General features: G+C 38.4%; 1 protein-coding gene across 1 annotated transcript in view; it reads left to right on the forward strand.

Moving 5' to 3' along the window:
- Nucleotides 1-23,463, forward strand: part of USH2A (usherin) — a 707,317-nt gene that overhangs the window by 365,275 nt on the left and 318,579 nt on the right. The window contains exons 25-26 of the mRNA XM_025892244.1: nucleotides 67-214; nucleotides 21,812-21,963. Of these exons, the coding sequence (XP_025748029.1) occupies nucleotides 67-214; nucleotides 21,812-21,963 (300 nt within the window). The remainder of the gene's footprint in view (nucleotides 1-66; nucleotides 215-21,811; nucleotides 21,964-23,463) is intronic.

A 23,463-nucleotide genomic window follows, 5' to 3' on the forward strand; every position in this document is an offset into this window, starting at 1 on the left:
CAAGGCTTTGGACCCAGAAAACTTTTGTGACCCAGAGTGAAATGTGGTTTTTGCATTTCCCCTCAGGCTTGCACAGGGGGTGGGTGCACTGTGAGCGAGGCCAGTGAGGCCCTAACTGATGAGCAGGCACCCGAAGGTGTGCCAACCCCCAAAGCACACTCTTATTCACCTCACTCCTTTCACATCTCCTGGACAGAGCCTGAACATCCAAATGGTAAGTGAACTCTTTTAGCCTCAAGTTAAAAAGATGATTAGCAAAGGTAAATTAATATTCTAAATGGCAGCTTATATGTGGTGCTTAATTTTTAATGATCATTTTAGCACATAAAATACCTGAGATAGTATCATTGTCTGCAGTTGGGAGATTGTAGTTTTTAGGCTAACACACAATTTTGGTGGCTCAAAAGTGCTCCCTTTTGATAGTTCTTGTGTACTGCATCTTATTGTTCAATACGTTCCAGGAGAGGTGGAGAGAACAGATGAGGATTCCCAAAGTGCTATTGTGACAGTGACATTATATTTTCAGTGACTTTCTGTTTCTGACAGTCTTGAGTTCATTCTCGGAGAGGTAGAGAGAGAGAGAAAGTCCATGCACATCATGTATTTCAAAATGCTTTTGGTTGAATAAGTTTATCTTAGAAGAGACCACTTGGAACTCTGTATTTTAATATATTATATGCAAATATGTCAGCATGCAGTTTTTAAACAGTGCATATGTTAAATATATATGTATTTATACTTGTTTAACTTCAAGTTGATTGTGTATATTTATAAGTGACATATACATCTTTGCATAGTTTAGAGAATTACGTAAGCCAGTTCAAGTTGGCTAAAATAAAATCTTATAAAGAATTTGCAATAACTTGGAGGTAGAAATTACTTTATTCATTTATTGGAAATATCTTTAAGTTTCACACAACATACTGTCATTGTTCCACACTGATGGAAACTTATGTAACATCAAATTTTGTTCCCGTTAAGACAAACATCAAGACTTTTAATATCCTAGAAATTGTTTTAAGTAGTTTGTTACTGAAAATCGAGATGGCCTCCTTTAGCATAGCCAAAAAGAATGGAAGAAAGAAATTGAATTTTATTAGTTTGTCTTATGTTTACTATGATATTAATTATTCCAGTCATCTCATTTTAATTAAACTTTTGGCAAATGCATTAGATATATTTGAGGTAATGGAGAGAGTTCAAATAATTAGAGTGAGTGATTATCTCTGCTATTGAAGTGATTCCTGTACTGTTATAAATTTCCTAATAAAAAAATAAATGGATCTCTATTTGATACTTATATGAAACAGTAAAAAAATCTTGCCATACTTCGTGCTCCACAAATGTATCTAGCCCATAGGTGGCAATGCAAATGTTAGTGATTTATTCCAATTGGATTGCTGTTAAATGCCATTACGTGATTTGCATCGTAGAACATTTTCCTTCATACCATTGGTCTTGGCACCTGGAACTGCAACTGTACTCAGAATCCTAGGTGGACCAGAGAAATACTTTCTACATTTCAGGGAATATTTGCATACTATGTTTTGTGCATTTGCAAGCAGTTTTAAAATGTATTCATTGAACCAAAAAGAATTTGAGAGGTTTTGGAGATTTGTGTAAACACTTTCATTGTATTCTAAAGTCTTGTGTTTAATCACATCAGAATTTTCAAAATTTTTATTTTGGGGCAATGGTTAGACATTTAAAAAGTAATAGTGTTCATTTAAAAAGAAAATAGCAACTTTCACGCCACCTACTTCTCTCTTCACTTGCCCCAAATTTTCCAGTGTTTGATTTTTATTGTCTATCATCTGGAGAGGGAAAATCTGATTGTTGGAAAACACCTTGTTCCTCTATTTGTTTTTAAAGCCCCCATACTTCCCCTTGAAAACCTAAAGAATAAAATCCAAATTCTTTAGTCTAGTATTCAGGTCACTCCCAACTTATGACTCAACCTGCATTTACAGAGCCTTGTAACATATGTTCCTTTCTAGAATTACTTATGGCTTACTGTAGGGTTGCAAGACTGTGTGTGTGGAGTCAAATTGGCCTAGAGACAAATATTATCTCTGCTGTGTAGTAGTGTGTTACTTTGGGAGATGGACTAAATTCCATGAGCCCCAGTTCTCTTGATTATAAAATTGGCATTGACAACCCCTATTTTCTTTCCATCTTTCTTGTGGAAATCTAACTCATTCCTCAGAACTAAATGTGGGCCTCTTTTTTTTTTTTTTAAGATTTTATTTACTTCTTTGAGAGAGAGAGAGTTAGAGCACAAGCCAGAGAGGAGCAGAGGGGGAGGAAGAAGCAGACTCCTTGCTGAGCAGGGAACCCAACTCGGGGCTTGATCCCAGGACCCCGAGATCAGGAAACCTCTGCCTGGATTTTTATTACCCTTTCCATTCAACATATCCAAGTTGATTTCTCCACATGTTCTCTGCCCCTCTACCTGCCTTTTCTCCTGTGTTCCTCCTCTTCCTGATTAGCACAACCCAGTCACATGAGCCAGAAACCTGGATGGCATTCTTGACTTCAACCCTGGCTCACTCCTGACTTGTCTTACCACATGACCCTCAACTCCACTCCTCTAAGGAAGGTCACTGATATTTCTCACCCAGATAACTTCAAGAGCTTCCTCATACCCTGCAAAAATCTGAATTGGTTCATTCAAAGTCTATTTTTTGATGACCTACTGCTAGGTGCCATCATTCTGATGATACCAAGATGAATTTGCCTAATCCCTGATCTTAAGGATAAGGGCTCTTTAGGGGAACAAATAATCACAAGGTAGGGATATGAATAAGGTGCCAAATGTATGGAGAAGAAGTTCCCTGAGGAACCCTATGGGATGTGGAAGTGTAATCCCTCTGGGTCTCCACTAGGTGTGGCAGGTCCAGAGATATATAGGCATTTAGACTGTCATGTTGTGAAACAGATGCTTTTTGCATGGTTTTGCACATGCTGGGATCAGTATTATTAACATGGAAAAAAATATGGAGAAACAATAAACCCACTTCCAGTAATAAGAAGTATGTGAATTTCCAAAATATATGCCCATATGTGACAAAATATGAGAGATATAAAAGCTTCTGAAATAAATGTCTAGTTCTTGCCTATCAAGCAAATGGTCGCCTTTAGTCAGCATGGCTTAGGAAATAGACTCTCTGCTTTTCATAAATGATTCTGATTTAAACAGTCACTTTCTACTCATCAGAATCTTGTGATATCCTGACCCAGTGGCTAAGAGAATGGCGTATTGCCCTTCTGATTGCCATTTTCTTCTTTGTCTCCCAACCTGCTCTACTCCACAGCTTGTGCTGGGAAGCTTGCTCTTTGCTTCAGGACATGCCTCATGTGCTCTGAGAATTTTTCCTGTCCTAGAACTTTTTGTTCTGTGCTCTACCAGCAGTTTTAAGAATAGTGCCTGACCCACATAATAGATGCTCAATTAAAACTTTGCTGATTAGCACTACCAAATGCACAGAAAATAACAAATGTTGGCAAGGAAGTCAAGAAATTAGAACCCTTGGGCACTGTTGGTGGGAACATAAAATGGGGCAGCTACTATGGGAAACAGTATGGAAAATTCCTCAAAAAATTAAAAATAGAATTACTATGTGCTCTAACAATCCCACTTCTGGGTATTTATCCAAAAGAACTGAAAGCAGGATCTTGAAGAGATACTTGCACACCCACAGTCACTGTAGCCAAGAGATGGAGGAGACCCAAATGTCCACGGATGGATGAATGGATAAATAAATATATACACGATGGAATATTATTCTGCCCTTAAAAAAAGAAATTATCACATGCTACAACATGGATAAACCTTGAGGACATTATGTTAACTAAAAGAAACCAGTCACAAAAAGACAAACACTGCACGATTCCACATAGAAACAGAAAGTAGAATCTGGCAGGGGGTTCAGAGGGGGAATGGAGAGTTGCGGTTCAAGGAATATAGTTTCAATTTTGCAACATGAAAAGGTTCTAGAGATCTGTTATACAACAATGTGCATTTAGTTAACAATCTGTACTACACACAGAAAAACAGTTAAGATGGTAAGTTTTAGGTTATGTGTTTTTTTACCACAATTTTAAAAATATGATGTAGAGAGGATATAGTAAAATGCAGTAAACTTTTTAAACCAGAAGAAGAAAAGGTTAAGGGCTGTGTTGAAACAAAATTTATTAATTGAAACAAAAGTTTCAATTAATAATCACTTAAAGATAGATACATAAAATATACATTTGTTAAACCAGAGTGAGATCATTCTGTCTTGTGTAACTTGTTTTTCTCACTTAACAACGTTGTGGAGACATTTTTCCCTGGCAGTTAAGCAGACAGAGCCCAGCTTCAGTGTTTCAAAAGGCAGCAGAGTCCCACTGAATAAAACCACAGCTTATGAGACCCATGTTTTATCAGTGGATATTTATGTTTCCATGATTTTGCTGTTATAATGCTACATGCTGTTAATTGCCTTCTACCAAGTAGTCGGTAAGTACTCGGTCTTTATCACTTGATTGCCACCTAAGGCTTTCTTTCCTTCAAACGTGTCCTACCGAATTCTAGGTCCTTGCTTCACTTACCTGCAAAAATGGAGTGACCCTCCAGCTCTCTTTCTCTAATCAGAGTGCTTGGCATCCACATTCCCTCCGGCAAAGGTGTTCTCCGCAGGCTGCTATTTCAGGCAGAATTTTAAAACCTGAATGAGAGCTACTTTTAGGAAGATAAGAACCCTTTATTGTGTAGCACCTGGACCTTTCCTTTGTCATACCATCAGCCATCAGTGAGAAGGGGCACAAAGGATTACTGTCTAATAAATTTGTGACCTGTGTTGTGAAGATTACAATTGCGTAATCAGAATGATGCTTTTGAGAGCTTCCAAATTCTCATGAGCCATATTCCCTTTCAGAAGCCTAGGCCTTAGAATCTGTAAATATGTTTTTTCCTCACACTTGCAGTCCCCCCTTGCTAAAATCAGCATCAATACTGACTATACCAAACTTATTCCTCATTACCTAGCATAACGTGTAATGACATTTGAAAGTAATTAGAATATGTTTTTTAAAACAGTAACTAGAAATATAGAATATGAAATTCGTATCCTTTATTAATATTTACAATTGCTTGTAACTATCCACTATCTTTACTTAAGTAAATTTACTAGAACAGTTTCCCTGTTAGATTGTGACCCACATGAGGACAGGGATGTGACTTGTCCTCTGTGGCCTTGATCACGGTTCTAGTGCCAGCAACTGGGAGGGTGCCAGTCATGGGTATATGGGTATTTATTGCTGCTGAGGGGATTAATGTTTGCTGATGATAGGGACAATGATAACATAGTTATTGTGTGGATGTGAAAAGTATATGCATACGCAATTACACAGTACATGCAAATGCACATTTACAGCACATTTTATAATTACATAATATAGGGGAAATGATTTCAAAGGCAGCAGAATGGCAATTTCCTCTTGGCCTGCTGAAGGCTCAAAGGCCCAGTTGCTTGGTATAAGATTTTCTCAGCCTAGTGATTTGTTGAGATTTTAAAGAGAGACAGCGTGTGAAACTGGATCTGCTTTGCATGCCTCTGTGTGAAAGGGTAGATTGTTCCTGCCATCAAGATTTGGTAATGTCAGGATGAGCACAGGAGAAGGAGAGCTGGGCACCCATTAGACAGGGTCCCAGGGACTTCTTGAGAAAAGAATGAGTACTTAAGGAACCTATGAAAATATTTTCCTAATGCAGCCTTTTGTACTGGGCTGGCTTTTTGAGAATTTATATGTGGATATGTACCAAGACAGGGGCAACTGTTGATAAGAACAGAAAGAATTTAGGAAGTCGATTATTTTTGCAGACTTACACATAGTACCATGAAGACAATAGAACATTATTGAAAGAACATTTAGTTCAGGTTTTTTAAAGATTTTATTTATTTATTTATTTATTTGAGAGAGAGAGAGTGCAAGCACAGGGGGAGGGGCAGAGGGAGAGACAGTCTCAAGTAGACTCCACACTGAGCATGGAGCTAGACATAGGGCTCGATCTCATGACCCTGAGATCATGACCTGAGCCAAAACCAAGAGTTGGACGCTCAACCAACTGAGCCACCCAGGCACCCCCATTTAGTTCAGTTTTTAAGCATATATATGATTTCAGAAATGGGTGGTAGAGAAATAATTAACTACAGAAGTTTTATACACATTCTGTGTATGTCATCCTTCACATTAAGAGATGATTGAGAAAGAAATAGACTTTTATAGTATATATGCGTGAAGGTGTGTGTGTAAATACTATGTGATTCACCCATACAAAGAAAGAAGTATTTGATTTCCTACCAACACTGATGTAATAGTAGTAGGAATAACTACAGTTTAGAACTATGTACCAGGCTCTTTAATCCTCACAACTAGCCATGAAATGGGTATTGTTATTCTAACATTCAGCTGTGGAAACTCAGATTTATAAGTGTTAATTGCTCAAGACAACTAGTTAAGTAGGAATGTAATACAAAGCAGGGTGAGAGTGACACAAAAATGCATGATTTTATTCACTGTACTCTCTTGCCTCTACATTTTGTAGGAAAGCTCATAATTCAGGATTCCATCTAGCCACATAAAAAAATTTTTTAGATGCTTTGACTTGTTTGATGCATCATTCTCAGTGACAGTATTCAAAATTCTTAAGATCCCTGTTCTAATTTTTCTCTGGTTTTGAAGAAATAACTATTTTTCAAACTTTTTATTTTGAACTAACTTTATTTTTAAACAGCCAAAATGTAATTCTATTTTGTTTCCTGAAAAGGCTCAGTTTTAATAGGAGAAATGGATTATAGAATTCAGTGAATCACTTAGGAAAACTGCTTGACAGTTTTGAGCAAACCTTGTGTAACTTTTATGAAACACCTCCAATCAGTTTGTCAGGTAGAATTTCCCAAGCACAATCTTTTTTAGATTCCGTTGATTCCATTTTTAGGAGAGCATAACAGTAATAAGGCATTATTCCACAATGTGAAAACTGTTCTCTCTTTTCCTTTTTAATTGAAGGATCAAGTATTCACACTGGGAGATACCTGCCACATTCAATCATCATCTGGACCTTGGGGGAAAACCCACAGTTGATATTCATATTGCCATGCTGTACGGGAAAAAAACAAACACATATGTTTGGAGCATCTATATTCACTATCCATGTTATTTTTATGACACACTAAAGCATTGTTGTTTAATTCTTACAGTAAACAGAATTCTTCAGTGTAAATAGAGATACCTTGTATTAAATTTACATTGTATTGAACTTGTATTGAATTTCCTTGGTTATAGATGACAACCTATTGAGCACCTTAGGAAACACAATTTGACAGAACATGATGAAGAGGCACAAAGATGTGTATCCCAGTGGATGTGCTTTATGGACAATTATGATTCAGCTTCCCTGTGAAAATTAAACACCTTAAAAATTCTACCATTATGGAAAGAGAAAGGTGATAAACTTGAAACTGCTTGCCCTGGAGAGCCAATGGGAATTAAATATCCATTTTGTGGATTATCCACTTAAGAACTGAATTTGTAGAACTAGATTAAATAACCTGATCCCTCTTACCAGACAGCATTATATTGTTTCATTTTGTTATAGCTAGCTTACCGATTATTAGCACAAGAGAATAAGCAAGAGAAAAGCACAGAAAATACAAAATAGTGCAACATAATGCATGACTGTAAATTTTTTATGTTAGATGTATATATTTTTTGGCCTGTCTGGAGTCACTCTTCACTCTTCTATTCAGTCCTGTATCCTACAAGGCTGACCTTTACTCACAGTGTCAGTGAGCTTGCTCTCTCTTTCTCTGGCTTCCTTTTGGCTTGTCCATGAGAAGTGGCAGCAGCAGCAAGAAATGAGAGTGTGGGAGGAGAACGAAATCTCAGAATTTAAAGCATTTGTTCCCTTTCTACTGAGCTCTGGGCTTCAGGGCGGTGTTCTTCCACCAAAAGCTATAGTTCCCATCCAAGTGGCCCTTTCCCATAACCCCAGCTCTTTGTCCAGGTTCCCAAATCTGTTCTCATCCTTTCCCTTGCAAATTTGAGGATGTTTATGGACTCTTACTTAACTAGTTAGCATGGTCTCCTAGGAGTCCTGACTATGACTAGCTGGGGATGCATTATTACCACCTTGTGCTTTCCCTTAACTCTGCCCATAGCTTTGTAAATGAGTTTGAGTTGCCATCAAGTTTCTGCTGAGTCCTTAACTGGTTTTTAAACCTCGTATAATCCACACTTAGCACACAGAATTTGGGGGCTAGATGTAGAGATAAATGTAAAACTCATTCTGGGAATAGCAAAAGTAAATAAGTAAACAAAAATTCCATTTAGTTAAACTTTGTTTTGGCACTCTAGACATTTTAAAAGCAAATAAGGAGGACAGTGTTTAAAAGTTCTAGATGAAGATTGTTTATCCAATATGTCTGTGATATTTAATTTTTTAAATAGTAATCAACTCATTGATAGCTCATTGAAAGCTTTTTATTAATTATTATGAAATATTTATTTGTTATAATTAGTCAGATAATGATTTGTGACATTGTTCCTCTTGAAGTAGGTCCAAGAGCCAAGTTCATCTTAAACACGAGTTTCACAGATAAATTTCCTAACCCACCTAGATTAGGTTAACATCTGCCTCCCCCACCACTACCATTTTTTCTTCTTTTCCATCTGGTGCTCGTTTAATAATCTTTACACACACATAATCCACTTAGTCTGTCCTCTCACTTAGACTGAAAGTTTTATGAATGCAGGAACCAAGACTGTTCAGGGTATTCCCAGCTTGGAACACAATGTCTGGCACATAGAAGGTACTCCATAAATATTTACTGAAGAATCAGATAACTACCAAAAACAAAATCCACTAAACCCAGCAGATTTTTTTCAAAAAGTATTTTACAGCGCTTGGTAAGTACTTGTTTTTTTTGTTTTGTTTTGTTTTTCACACTGTGCTCTCTGGATTTGATTGGGGTAGACAGGAATCTTAAATAGTTAGCACACACATAAGAAACTGCTGGGTGATAACAGATAGCATACCAGTAGGGGATACAGACCTGTCTACAATATGCCTCCGAGAGTTGGGCAGGTTATTTTTTACAAGAGATGTGCAGTACAAGACATAGATCAGATTAGGAAGAGAAAGTCTAAGGCAAGATTCCCACAGCAAATAAGCTTTTAATTTACTCTGGAAGGAAGGGACACCTCTAAGTTCATTCCTCTTACAGGCATCACACTTAATTCTTTTTTTTTTTCAAGACACCTTTATTATGTTAGGTTAATCACCATACATTACATCATTAGTTTTTGATGTAGTGTTCCATGATTCATTGTTTGCGTATAACACCCAGTGCTCCATGCAGAATGTGCCCTCCTTAATACCCATCACTAGGCTAACCCATCCCCCCACCCCCTCCCCTCTAGAACCCTCAGTTTGTTTCTCAGAGTCCATACTCTCTCATGTTTTGTCTCCCCCCCACTGATTCCCCCTCCCCATTCTTCCCCCCTGTTATTTATTTATTTTTTTACATATAATGTATTATTTGTTTCAGAAGTATAAGTCTGTGATTCAGCAGTCTTAATAATTCACAGCGCTCACCATAGCACATACCCTCCCCAATGTCTATCACCCAGCCACCCCATCCCTCCCACCCCCCACCACTCCAGCAACCCTCAGTTTGTTTCCTGAAATTAAGAATTCCTCATATCAGTGAGGTCATATGATACATGTCTTTCTCTGACTTATTTTGCTCAGCATAATACCCTCCAGTTCCATTGACGTCATTGCAAATGGCAAGATTTCATTGCTTTTGACGGCTGCATAATATTCCATTGTGTATATATACCACATCTTCTTTATCTATTCTTCTGTCGATGGACATCTTGGCTCTTTCCCCAGTTTGGCCATGGTGGACATTGCTGCTATAAACATCGGGGTGCATGTACCCCTTCGGATCCCTGTATTTGTATCTTTGGGGTAAATACCCAGTAGTGCAATTGCTGATTCGTATGGTAGCTCTATTTTCAACTGTTTGAGGAACCTCCATACTGTTTTCCATACTGTTGCATTCCCACCAACAGTGTAGGAGGGTTCCCCTTTCTCCGCATCCCCGCCAACATCTGTCATTTCCTGACTTGTTAATTTTAGCCATTCTGACTGGTGCGAAGTGTTATCTCATTGAGGTGTTGATTTGGATTTCCCTGATGCCGAGCGATATTGAGCACTTTTTCATGTGTCTGTTGGCCATTTGGATGTCTTCTTTGGAAAAATGTCTGTTCATGTCTTCTGCCCACTTCTTGATTGGATCATTTATTCTATGGGTGTTGAGTTTAATAAGTTCTTTATAGATTTTGGATCCTAGCCCTTTATCTGATATGTCATTTGCAAATATCTTCTCCCATTCTGTCGGTTGTCTTTTGGTTTTGTGGACTGTTTCTTTTGCTGTGCAAAAGCTTTTTATCTTGATTAAGCCCCAAGAGTTCATTTTTGCCCTTGCTTCCCTTGCCTTTGGTGATGTTTCTAGGAAGAAGTTGCTGTGGCTGAGGCCGAAGAGGTTGCTGCCTGTGTTCTCCTTTAGGATGTTGATGGACTCCTAATTTCAAATTTCAACCATTTTGAGCCTATTTTTGTGTGTAGTATAAGGAAATGGTCCAGTTTCATTCTTCTGCATGTGGCTGTCCAATTTTCCCAACACCATTTGTTGAAGAGACTGTTTTTTTTCCATTGGACTTTCTTTCCTGCTTTGTCAAAGATTACTTGACCATAGAGTTGAGGGTCCATTTCTGGGCTCTCTATTCTGTTCCATTGATCTATGTATCTGTTTTTGTGCCAGTACCATACTGTCTTGATGATGACAGCTTTGTAATAGAGCTGGAAGTCCGGAATTGTGATGCCGCCAGCTTTGCTTTTCTTTTTCAGTATTCCTCTGGCTATTCGGGGTCTCTTCTGGTTCCATACAAATTTTAGGATTATTTGTTCCATTTCTTTGAAAAAAGTGGATGGTATTTTGATGGGGATTGCATTGAATGTGTAGATTGCTCTAGGTAGCATTGACATCTTCACAATGTTTGTTCTTCCAATCCATGAGCATGGACCATTTTTCTGTTTCTTTGTGTCTTCTTCAATTTCTTTCATGAGTGTTTTATAGTTTTCTGAGTACAGATCCTTTGCCTCTTTGGTTAAATTTATTCCTAGGTATCTTATGGTTTTGGGTGCAATTGTAAATGGGATCGACTCCTTGATTTGTCTCTCTTCCGTCTTGTTGTTGGTGTATAGGAATGCCACGGATTTCTGTGCATTGATTTTATATCCTGCTACTTTACTGAATTCCTGTATGAGTTCTAGCAGTTCTGGGGTGGAGTCTTTTGGGTTTTCCACATACAGTATCATATCATCTGCAAAGAGTGAGAGTTTGACTTCCTCTTTGCCGATTTGGATGCCTTTGATTTCTTTTTGTTGTCTGATTGCTGTGGCTAGGACTTCTAATACTATGTAGAATAGCAGATCACACTTAATTCTTAAGGTACTTGCATATATGCTCACTCATTTGATTTTCATATTAACTCTGTCAGGCCACCAGGGAATGGAATATGACCCCCATCTTATGGGTAAAGAAACAAAAGCTTAGAAAATGTGAGCTTCCTGACCAAGTTTTAAAGGCATGTGGTCAGGAGTCCTCAAGACTGACTAGAAGACCCCTGAACTAGCTGTCAACCCCTTTCTTCTCAAACAAAAGCAAACCAAAAGATTGAAAGGAAAGGATAAAAGAAGAAAAGAAAGTTGTTGTAGCTATTTTAATATCAGACAAAGGAGACTTTTGGGCAAATAGGATTAATAGAGATAGGTAAATGCAAAATGATAAAAGGGTGACTAAAATTAAGAACTCTTTTTTCATCAAAATGTGGTATAAATGAAGTACCTGAAGAGATAAATAAGAGAGTAGGATATAATATTTATAACACAGGGGCGCCTGGGTGGCTCCATCTGCCTTCAGCTCAGGTCATGATCCCAGGGTCCTAGGATCAAGCCCCACATCGGGCCCCTTACTCAGCGGTGAGCATGCTTCTCCCTCTCCGTCTGCCTCTCCCCCTGCTCATGCTCTCTCTTTCTGTCTGTATCTCTGTGGCTCAAATTAATAAATAAAATCTTTAAAAATTAATAATAATATTTATAACATAAAATAACTGTCAGAAGATGAGTACTTGGAAAATATAAAATATTCTTAGGAATCAGTAATAAACTGGAGAGGTAATGTAGCCAATAATAATTGTAATAGCATTGTATAGCAACAGATGGTAGCTACACTTATGGTGAGCATTTGGTAATAATCTACAGAATTGTTGTATCATTACATTGCACAATTGAAACTAATATAACATCACCTGTCAACTATATTTTGATAAAAAAATTTAAAATGTATAATCTTAGAGTTTTTTTTTAAGATTTTATTTATTTATTTGAGAGAGAGAGAATGAGAGATAGAGAGCACGAGAGGGAAGAGGGTCAGAGGGAGAAGCAGACTCCCCGCTGAGCAGGGAGCCCGACGTGGGACTCAATCCCGGGACCCCAGGATCATGACCTGAGCCGAAGGCAGTCGCTTAACCAACTGAGCCACCCAGGCGCCCTAAAATGTATAATCTTAAGCTTAGAAGAAATTAACCCCAAACTCTTTACTTCATTAATTATTTTCTTACACACTTTGTCAATGATAATATATTTACAGATATTGTTACAATAATAATAATGAACTGGGGAAAGATCTGAAAAAGCATTTCACAAAAGAACGAAAAGTAAATGGCTGGTGAACATAAGGACATGTGCTCAACCTCTTTCATAAGCTGGAAATAAAAAATAATACCAAAACAAGATACCATTTTCCCACATATAATCCTGGCACAGTTTAAAACTGTGACTATACAAGGTCTTTTTGAGGATATGGAACAATGAGAACTCACATGCACTATCGGTCATCATGGGAATTGATGCACTTTGAAAAATAGTTGGGTGTTGTCTAGCAAAACTGAATATATCCCAACAATTCCACTCTGGGATCTATGCACTAGGAAACTTCACGTCTGCCTCAGGACACATGTACAAAAATGATAACAGATACAGTGATGTAAGAGACAGAACGTTGAAACAATCCCAATGTCAACAATAGAATAAATGAATTGTGCTGTGCAGGAAACCGATACAACAATGGAAATGAGTGAAGTGTGACTACCCTCAACGAGACAGATAGGACTCATGCTTATTATGGTGAACAAGAAAAAATGCAAAAATACATACATATCTTTGTTTAAGTAGGCTCCATGCCCAGCGTGGAGCCCAACACGGGGACTAAACCCATGAGCCCGAGATCAAGACCCCAGCTGAGATCAAGAGTTGGATGCCCAACTGATTGAGCCACCCAGGTGCCCTCCAAAATGTATATTATATGATTCTATTAATACAAAATTTAAAAATATACCAAACTTAATGACATTGTTTACTGATGCATTTCTAAGTAGAAAAGCAAGGAAATCATTCTTTAAAAGTCAACACAGTTGTCTGTGAGGAAGAGAAAACATTAGAATGAGGGAGGACATATTCATGGGATGCTGGAGATTTGTGGGGCGCTGGCAATATTTTATTTTTTAACCTTGGTGATAGTTACATGGCTTTTCGCTTTTTCATTCGTCTTTAAGATATAACATATTTTATGTACTTTTCTATGTTATGTTTTATCACATAATTTTAAAAACATAGAAAAAATAGGTGCACAGAAGTTGGAGAGGGTAATGTTCTATGCACTGTTGTATCTGAATGTTTCTGCATGTTACACCAACCCATAGCTCTGACACTTTCTAGCTGTCTGGTATTGGCTGTGTTATTCAGTCTTTCTCAAACTTGTTTTTCTCATCTGTAAAGGGAAACTGAAACTTTTTTTGCCTTCAAGGGTTTTTCCTGAGGATTGAATGGTACCTGATCTAAAACACGAATAGTGTTGTTAATTTTTCAGCATAAACGTCCTCTGACTTTCAAGCATTTGCCTGTTCTTACCTTGCGTGCTTTTCTACATTACAGTATTTCTTTTGCATTTTAATGAAATGTTACATGTTGAGATAGATACAAAATTCCCGTGCGGTTGTAAGAAATTATGCAGAGAGATCTCATTGACCTTTTGCACAGCACCCCAGCGAACTTTCTGTTATTTTACAAAATAGGGAACTTTCTAAACCATAGTACAGGGGCGCCTGGGTGGCTCAGTTGGTTAAGCGACTGCCTTTGGCTCAGATCATGATCCTGGAGTCCCAGAATCGAGTCCCGCATTGGGCTCCCTGCTCGACGGGGAGTCTGCTTCTCCCTCTGACCTTCCCCCCTCTCATGTACTCTCTCTCATTCTGTCTCTCAAATAAATAAATAAAATCTTTAAAAAAATAAACTATAGTACAGGATCACAACTATGATTTTGACACTGACACAGTCAAGATGCAAAACAGGGGTGTGACTTTCTCTTTTAATCCCCCAATTGAAAAACAGTCCCCCTTGAAACCTATAGTAGAGAGGTAAGTTAGTTCTTTGGTAGCAGGCTTTTAGGAGTCTTTCATGGCTACCCTCACACACCATCTCTGACTAAGGTGGATAGACCCTTCTCTTGCCTGACTAGTGACCCGTGATGCCATACTGCGCTCTAACACACCTCAGCCCTAAGGATCATAAATCTGTTTTATTAAAGAAGAGAAAGTATATAAAACTGTTAAAGGTATTTCTGTCTTAGAATTCCACACTACTGCTGCAATGTGGCATTCCCACATCCCTCCCTGAGTCACAGCTCGTTACTATATAGTCAGGAAAAGGTGGCTTTAAAAATTAGTTTTTTCCTTTTGATATTTTCAGGTGCCCTTCTCCCTACCTCCATGGTCTTCCCTACTCCAGTCTTTTGCATGTGTGACTCTAGATTAATTCTTCTAAATATAACATTTATTTTGCCCTGATCAATACACAAAAATGTCCATGGTTCTCCTGTACATCATAAAATCCCCAACCCTTGAAGAGGTTCAAGGCATTCAAGGTTTGAACCTCCTTTTTTTTAAAAAAAAAAAAAGATTTTATTTATTTATTTGACAGAGAGAGAGACAGCGAGAGAGGGAACACAAGCAGGGGGAGTAGGAGAGGGAGAAGCAGGCTCCCCGCCGAGCAGGGAGCCCGATGCGGGGCTCGATCCCAGGACCCTGGGATCATGACTGAGCTAAAGGCAGACGCTTAACGACTGAGCCACCCAGGCACCTCTGAACCTCCTGTTGAAGGCTTATTTTCTATTAGGCTTTCACCAGTTACAACAGTAACAACAGAATACGGATCCATTCTGGATGTCTTTACTATACCTTGCAGTTTCTTGCTTCCAGGCGTTGGTAAATGTCATTTCCCCACCAGGAACGTCTTCCTGAGACATGGCCTTTTCACATTTTGCCTTTTATGGAAGACCCAGCTGCTTTGTGCAGAAGCCCCGGCTGCTCTAAAAAGCTTTTAGGACTCACTTTAGCCAGAGTGATTGCCCCCTGCTAGAAGCTCCTGTATGTCTGTACCATTTGTTGGGCATGAATTTTTTGCGGTGCTTCTCACTTTTATTTAACTCTTGAATTGTTTAATTAGACCTGTGTTTAACCCTTTTCTTCCTTCCATAGAGACAGATACTATTTCTTATTCTTTCTATCCCCCAAAGTACCTTTCAGGAATTGACTTCCAGTAAATATATGTTAAGCTTTTTGTTATGCTCAACGTAATTGCTTGTAGGGCCAGAATGTGTTCATCAGTTCTTAATTTGAGTGGAATTCCTAAATATTTTAGCAGAGAAAGTTAGGCTGGAGATGAATAAGAGGAGCGGCGGTGGTAGAGGGATGAGATTGCCAGGTTCCAAGCCTGAGTTGATATTTATTTATATGACCTTGGGAAATAGCTTAGCCTAAGAGTCTGTTCCCCTAACTCTGTAACAAGGCAAATAACACTTCTTATTTCTTGATGTTGTTAAAGTTAATGGAAATAATTCATATCAAACATATTGCCTATCATCTGGCTCAATGTGAGTATTCAGTACATTTTTTAATAATAATGTGTTTTAAAATTTCAAAAATACACAGCATTTTAAGAACTTTGCATTTTACTTTTTTTTAAACCTATTCATACATGTGCTGTAGTCTACTCAAAGAAGGAAAGTGCCTCCTTAGGCTTCACTTAAAATGTCCACTGGAAGTTCTTTAGTTTTTGTTACATACTTTGGGAATCTGAGGTCAATGAAAATTGTCTTAAATACATATTTTAGACTTGTTATTTACTAAATGTATGTTTTTGGAACTGAATTGTACAATATTTCATATAATACTAATTTTATTTACTTAAAAAGTCTGTTAATGAAAAGTTATGACATCTGCCTGCATATCTTGGTAAGAAATGGACTGTTATTTTCAAATGGTATCTCTTATTGTCCACCAATTTACCAGGACGTTTGACTGTACGTCCTTAACTTGGATTATACAGCTAATGGCCTTGCCCAAACCAGATCAAAGGAAATATCTGCTCTTGCTCAGGCTCCTTTTTGTGGCAAATGTAGGCACCAGCTCTAAACCACGGTGGTATCCCACTTTGGCCTGACTTTGAGATCTGATGATTACCTGGTGAACCTGGACCTAAGGGCAGAAACCCAGAGAGATCCACAGCACGAGTCTGTTCCACCCTCACAACGTGCTCACATTGACCCCAGCTTCCTGATCCTGGGGTGGGGAACTCTCATCTCGCTAGTACTCAGCGAAGGTCTGATTGATCACTGATTGCATGTGGCATGTTCCAATATGGGTTTTGAAAAATGGCCCTCTGTCTGCAGTGTGAAGAATGAATTGTGTGGAAACATGAATAATGCATCAAAACACGTAGGTGGCTATTATTCTCAGATATGAGGTGATGGCAGAATGGACTAGGTGGCCATGAGTATGGTGATGGGTGAAGATCAATTGGAAATGTACAGTCTACATGACTCAGTGGAGTTGGTATGGTGGGGGAGGGAGAAGAGCTTGTCCAATATGATTTAAGGGTCAGACAACACTTACCCAGTGTACACCTGGATTCTACAATTTAGATCTATATAATTGATCTTTTAGCACTTCCTACAAGTGCTGTCAAATAGTGGTTACCTACAGAATGCTGGGTTACTCTGCATGTATGTGCGCATGTGTGCATGCGTGCATGTGTGCAATCTCACCCGCGTGAAAGCTGGGCCTCAGTTTCATCCACCTTTCCATTCAGATGCATCCTAGATACTAAAAAGTTTCTGCGCAGTTGAATTAACTGTCACAAATCTCACTTAATTTTATTCTCAGCTCATTTGCCGTGTACTCATCTTACTCTAAGCCCTTCTCCTAGTAACTGTCTATTATTTCTTTATCCATAGTTCCGGACATCATGGTTATCTAGTTTCTTAGCATCGCTTGCTAGGGGTTGACTTGCTAAAGTCAGGTAGACAAAACAAAGAAGAAACTTTTGAGAGACTGTCACTTGAGGGAGGAAGGAGAACTCAAAAAGCAGACATAAGAAATGATTAAGTATAGCCACTGAGTGATGTGATGGGTAAAAGCTGGGCAAGTATCCTAGATCTCATGGGTCCCTGAGGGTATTACTGAATTAGAGAATATAGCCTTTGATGTCCATAATGCATGGTTTGAGTCATCACAAGATGATTCAATCATATTCATTATAGTCTGTGTGGGAAGACAGGTGAGTACTGTGGAGTCCTTTCTAGAAAGATTTCCTTTAAAAATGGTTAAGATTCTTAAAGTTTGTACTTAAGAAATGCGACTTAGTTATAACGAAAATTAACTTCTATGAAATATGTCATTTCCCAATATGTCAGATAAATGAGATATTATGCACATAATCCTAGCATAAAAGAAATACTCCCCAATTATGTAAGAAAATGGAAATATTGATTTGGGTACTTTCTATGTCATTGTTGAAAAGCAGGTCAAGTAGATAGCATTTTGAGGGTCTTACAATTTCTTTAAGAGCTTCTCCAACACATTATTTGCACATAAGATTTTTTTTTTTTTTTTGGTGAGGATTAAATGATTGCTTAGCAGAGTGCCTGGCACGTCATAATTTATCATGATTATGACTGTGATTTTATCCCTTTTTCTTCTCTTAAATTTCCTGTGACTATTTAGTTTTACACTGTATATCTTTCATTTCTTAGTTTTAATTCATCTGTGCTTTTGTGTGTTGAGTATTAAATGGCATTAAACTAAATACTTTCTATAAGTATTCTCAGAGTTATCAGAGACGGTCTTACTAGAATAAAGGAGAAAGTTGGCAGCTGTACTTTTTTGTGTGTAGCCAAAGGGCTATATGACAGTAAAATACACTTACCCCAAAATTTGGAAATGAGGGAAATGGACCTGCTCTTAAAAGATAAGCTATACAAAGTTATCCTCATCAAGGAAAATAAGATAGAGCAGTAGCTTTATTTAAAAAGTATTAGCTCAAAAAATAAATAAATAGAAAGTATTAGCTCAGGACGCCTGAGTGGCTCAGTCGTTAAGCGTCTGCCTTCTGCTCAGGTCATGATCCCAGGGTGTTGGGATCGAGCCCTGCATCGGGCTCCCTGCTCAGCAGGAAGCCTGCTTCTCCCTCTCTCACTCCCCCTGCTTGTGTTCCCTCTCTCACTGTCTCTCTTTCTGTCAAAAAAAATAAATAAAATCTTTTTTTAAAAAAAGTATTAGCTCATTCAAATATAAACAGCTTTTTTTTTACTTTTATCTTTTTTATTTTATTATGTTATGTTAATCACCATACATTACATCATTAGTTTTTGATGTAGTGTTCCATGATTCATTGTTTGTGTATAACACCCAGTGCTCCATGCAGAACGTACCCTCTTTAATACCCATCACCAGGCTAGCCCCTCCCCCCACCCCCCTCCCCTCTAGAACCCTCGTTTGTTTTTCAGAGTCCAGAGTCTCTCATGGTCCGTCTCCCCCTCTGATTCCCCCCCTTCATTTTTCCCTTCCTACTATCTTCTTATTTTTAACATATTATGTATTATTTGTTTCAGAGGTACAGGTCTGTGATTCAACAGTCTTACACAATTCACAGCGCTCACCATAGCACATACCCTCCCCAATGTCTATCACCCAGCCACCCCATCCCTCCCACCCCTCCCACCTCCCACCACTCCAGCAACCCTCAGTTTGTTTCCTGAGATTAAGAACAGCTTTCATCCTAAAGGATGCACTGACCAGGATCTAACTAGTGGAACAGAAAACGTGCTAGGAATATAAGACAGACTATATTCAATATAGGGGGTTGGTTACAAATGTGTTGGAAGGGCTGCAGAAACAAAAAAGGTGATTGTCAGAGAGCTGCTAACTTCCCTGGTCTTTGGCTTCTGAGTCGGCCTCGGCTGCTGCTAGCTGCCGGATTTGCTGATGTGATGCTTCAACCATCAAGAAGCGGTGCCCCAGCCGGTGCTAAAGGGCCACCCAGAGTCCAGTACTGAAGAAGCTGGAAACGCAGAAGAGACATTTCTGCTGCCGGGATTGCTTGAGGCCACAGCTGCTTTGTCCCTCTACTGACCTCAACAGTCAGCAAAAGCCTCAGCTTCTGGAGCTAAAAATTGGACATTTTCTGTCTTCCTCTTTCTGCCCACCTTACAGCGCCTCCTATTGGTGAAATCCAAGAGGAAGCCATCAAGCCAGAGGGCTGCAAATACAGAGGATGGACTTTTAAGCCCAGCACACAGAGCAGACTATAGATGTGTTTCTAATTTAGTGGTACCTTGCTTGCAACCCACAACATAAGTATTCCTCTTTGTGGCTAGAGAAAGCAAAAATATTTTAGGTAGGTTATTAAGTGTAATAGTAAGAGGAAACACTCTACCTTCTCTTGATTCCCATTTCCACATTTCTCACTATAGAAAAGCCAGCATCAAATACTGACCCCTAGCTCAAATCAGGTGAAGCATCCTGTAGGAAGCCCTAAATCCACAGGTGTTATCACCCAGCCTGGGCCATAATGTGGGCTTCAGGAGGCTGTTCCAGCAGTCTTTTAGGCTATGGGGTTGATGAGGTATATCATAAAATGAGTAACTCTTATGGCGGCAACTCACACCCTACTTGTTTTGCTATAAACTGATTTTTAAATCCAAAGCAGTGTTGTAAAGGATATCCTGACAATGAGTGCAGCATTCTATAATTTTGCAGATGATGGTGCTGCCAAACATCGTGAGCAGGTTCTGGAACTGAGGAATTTCTTTCTAGGAGGAAGGGACACTCAGGAAAAAGCTCTTGATGTCATGGTCCTACCAGGAATGTTAGCCCTAATGCAATGATGGGTGAGGGTTTGACCTTCCTTCAGGACACTAATGAGACCAAATTTGGAGTTCCCAGGCTAAGAGTCAGGCCTCTTGGAAGCCATCTGAATTCCTTGACAGCCTTGACTTTGCTAGAGTCTGTTTCAAAACCATTCCTTCTCCAGATCTATCACTGAGCTATTTTTTAATATCATCTTTTCACCAAGTCTCTTTTCATATTTCAGGTAGCAAGTTATCTCTTTTTCCTGTAGCCTTACATTTTCCCTCTAGTTTGGATGCTGATATTTCTACTCTGCTGTGTGTTCATTAATTTATTCATTCAATCAATATATATTAAATACCTACTATGTTTTAGGCATGATGCTAAGCTCTAGAAATACACAAGTGAGGAAGAGTCAAGATTGCCTTGGGGATCCTACAGTGAGGCAATTAAGCAGCCACTGTGAAATTAATTTTAGTTTGAAAGAAGTTCCAATTTAGCATATAAGCAAAGTTTTATTTCTCAATGCTTGATCAGTTTAGGGATTCTGTAATTCCAGAGAACATAGATCCCTAACTTCCTTTTAATGAAAATATTTTGATTGCATAATTCAAATGATCATATTCAACAACTATTTAATTTCTCATATCTCTCCTAGTTGATTTCATGAAAAGACACATAAACTTCCTTCTGAAATAAATTTTAGTTGATCATTAAAACTAGTAAATCATAGTTTCTCTAACCCATTCATGAGTGTCTCATGAATGTACTTTGTGCAATTTGTGCAAGGTGTTTATGGTTAGGTTATATAATATTGCGGTTGAGAACATGGGTTCTGGACCCGGACCTCCTAGGTTCAAATCCTGACTCCAGCACTGGCCAGCTATGTGATTTTGAGCAAGTTACCTACCTGTCTTGCCTGAATTTCCTCATCTATAAAAGGATGATAATAATACTGCCTCTATTCTGGTGGTGCTGCTAGGAGAGGGTTAAAAAGGAGTTCACACACAACAGGTGCTTAGAACAGTGCCTGACACATCCTGAGTAATGTATAATGCACTAACAAATAAGGTCATTTGACTTCTAGAGCACATCTATTAAGGATATCATTTTAGAATGCAATACAAATTATAAATGTACTTAATTTATTCATGTTTGATCTGGAACACAAATGATAGCAGTTAACATGATGCTATAGGAAGAGTCCCATACTGGGACTCTTGGGTTCTATTTCTGCCTCTATACTAATTAGCTTAACAGTTTGATATTTAAAAGAGTTTAATGCCTGTTTTATCCTTTGGAAAGAGACAGGGTTTAGACCAGGGAAAATACCAAATACTGTGATTCAGTAATTCCATGAAATTAGAAATCACATCAAGAAGTGCTTGCTTTCTTAAGACATTCTTTGCTGTTGTCTGGTTGTCATGCTAAAGGTCCACTATTATCTTCCTAGGTGTTATCACAAGCTATGGACTATATCTGGATGGTGTATTAATTCACAATTCCTCAGAACTCAGCTGTCATGCTTATGGATTTGCTCCTTGGAGCTTACATTCCTTCAGAGTCCAAGCATGCACGGCCAAAGGTTGTGCTCTGGGCCCACTGGTGAGTATGTGCATTTACATTCTGGGAATGTATTCGATGTCAGATGACAGTAAATATCAAGGAAGAAGTAAATGGTGGTGACTCACTCTCTGCACAGCTAGGCTTTCAAGCAGGATGGGAGATTTTCTTTTTATAAAATTTTATTTAAGACTTAGTAAGAGTTTATGTTCAACATAAATTTCAAGATTACACATAGATCTAGTGAAGGACAGAATTTATATTTCACTGAAATTCTTCAAGGGAATTTGGCCGGTTGAGCAGAAGTACATTCGATTTTGTTTCGTTTAGTTACATATTTATTTAAAGTGGATGTTTTTCTTTCTAATAATGGGCTCAACAAATAAGTTTGTGATTAAAAAGTGAAAACAGTTGAAAGTCCATGATTGCCACCGTATGGCAACACAGCCGCCCAGCAAGAAGGTCAGTCAATTAGAAGGTTAAGCTTGCCTCATCTAACAGCACAAAATAGATTTATATCATCAGTGTGATACAGTTTCACAAGAACAGTATTTAAAATTGAACAAATATTAGCTTTTGATAGCCACATTTCAGAAATCCATAGGTATATCTGTATTTCATTAGCTGTTAAAAGATTGACAAATCATGCTTTTTATTTTTCATATAATTTTTAAAACTCAATAGCGCATAATTGTCATAGACCAGCATGGCATTCTTTAGTTTCAAAACATCAGATTTTATTTTTCTGCATTCTTCATTAGATTTCACTTCTTTTAAGGGAAATGTTCATTACTCTTAGATATTTTTGGCAATGTTTGCTAATGCTCTATCATTTTAATGCACTCTGTCTTCATTGAAGAGTGTATCATATAAATATTACCTTGGAAAACAGCTCTACAGTTTCATTTTTGCTTCCTTATTTTTGATCACACCTTCCATTTCGTTTCAGAGGTTGGTTGCTTTCCAAGCTGCTAACATCGTCTATTGGTGGGGCTGATCCGTAGTCTTTACTGCCATTAAGTATTTTATAGCTCAGACCCACTGATGGTTACTTACTCTAAAGCAGGAATGGCAACAGCCCAGCTTTTCTTCTCCATTCAAAAGAAGAGAGAAAGAAACCCGAGAACACTTCACATGAGCTTGAAACCTAGGCTTTTTCAAAAATAAAAACTGCACATTGTGGTTCTGGCTACTAAATTGGCTCCCACACCGTCTCTTGATGTTCTGGCAACTTTAAACAAGGGGGACACAGTTATTGATCTGCGTCCTGTGCAGATAAGATAGTAGGCGATGTTAACCTTAAGAAATCAAATGCCACGGTGCCCTGACGGGAAGGGAGAAAACAGAATTGGATTGTAAAACCTGCTCTGCCATGGCCTCGTACATTCTAGACTCGGTCCTGACGTAAAGCACGGTTATTTTCTCCCCTTGCTACTTTTCTTTATCCTGTGCTCAGTATGCAAACGCTTTTCCCAAGTCAATGATCCATCTCTAATCACTGGGATTGAACAACAATGTCTTTATTTAGAACAAGTCAACTAC

This window comes from Callorhinus ursinus, unplaced genomic scaffold, assembly GCF_003265705.2.
Source record: "Callorhinus ursinus isolate GAN/ISIS: 27379988/994484 unplaced genomic scaffold, GSC_fseal_2.0 scaffold54, whole genome shotgun sequence".
Classification (NCBI taxonomy): Eukaryota; Metazoa; Chordata; class Mammalia; order Carnivora; family Otariidae; genus Callorhinus; species Callorhinus ursinus.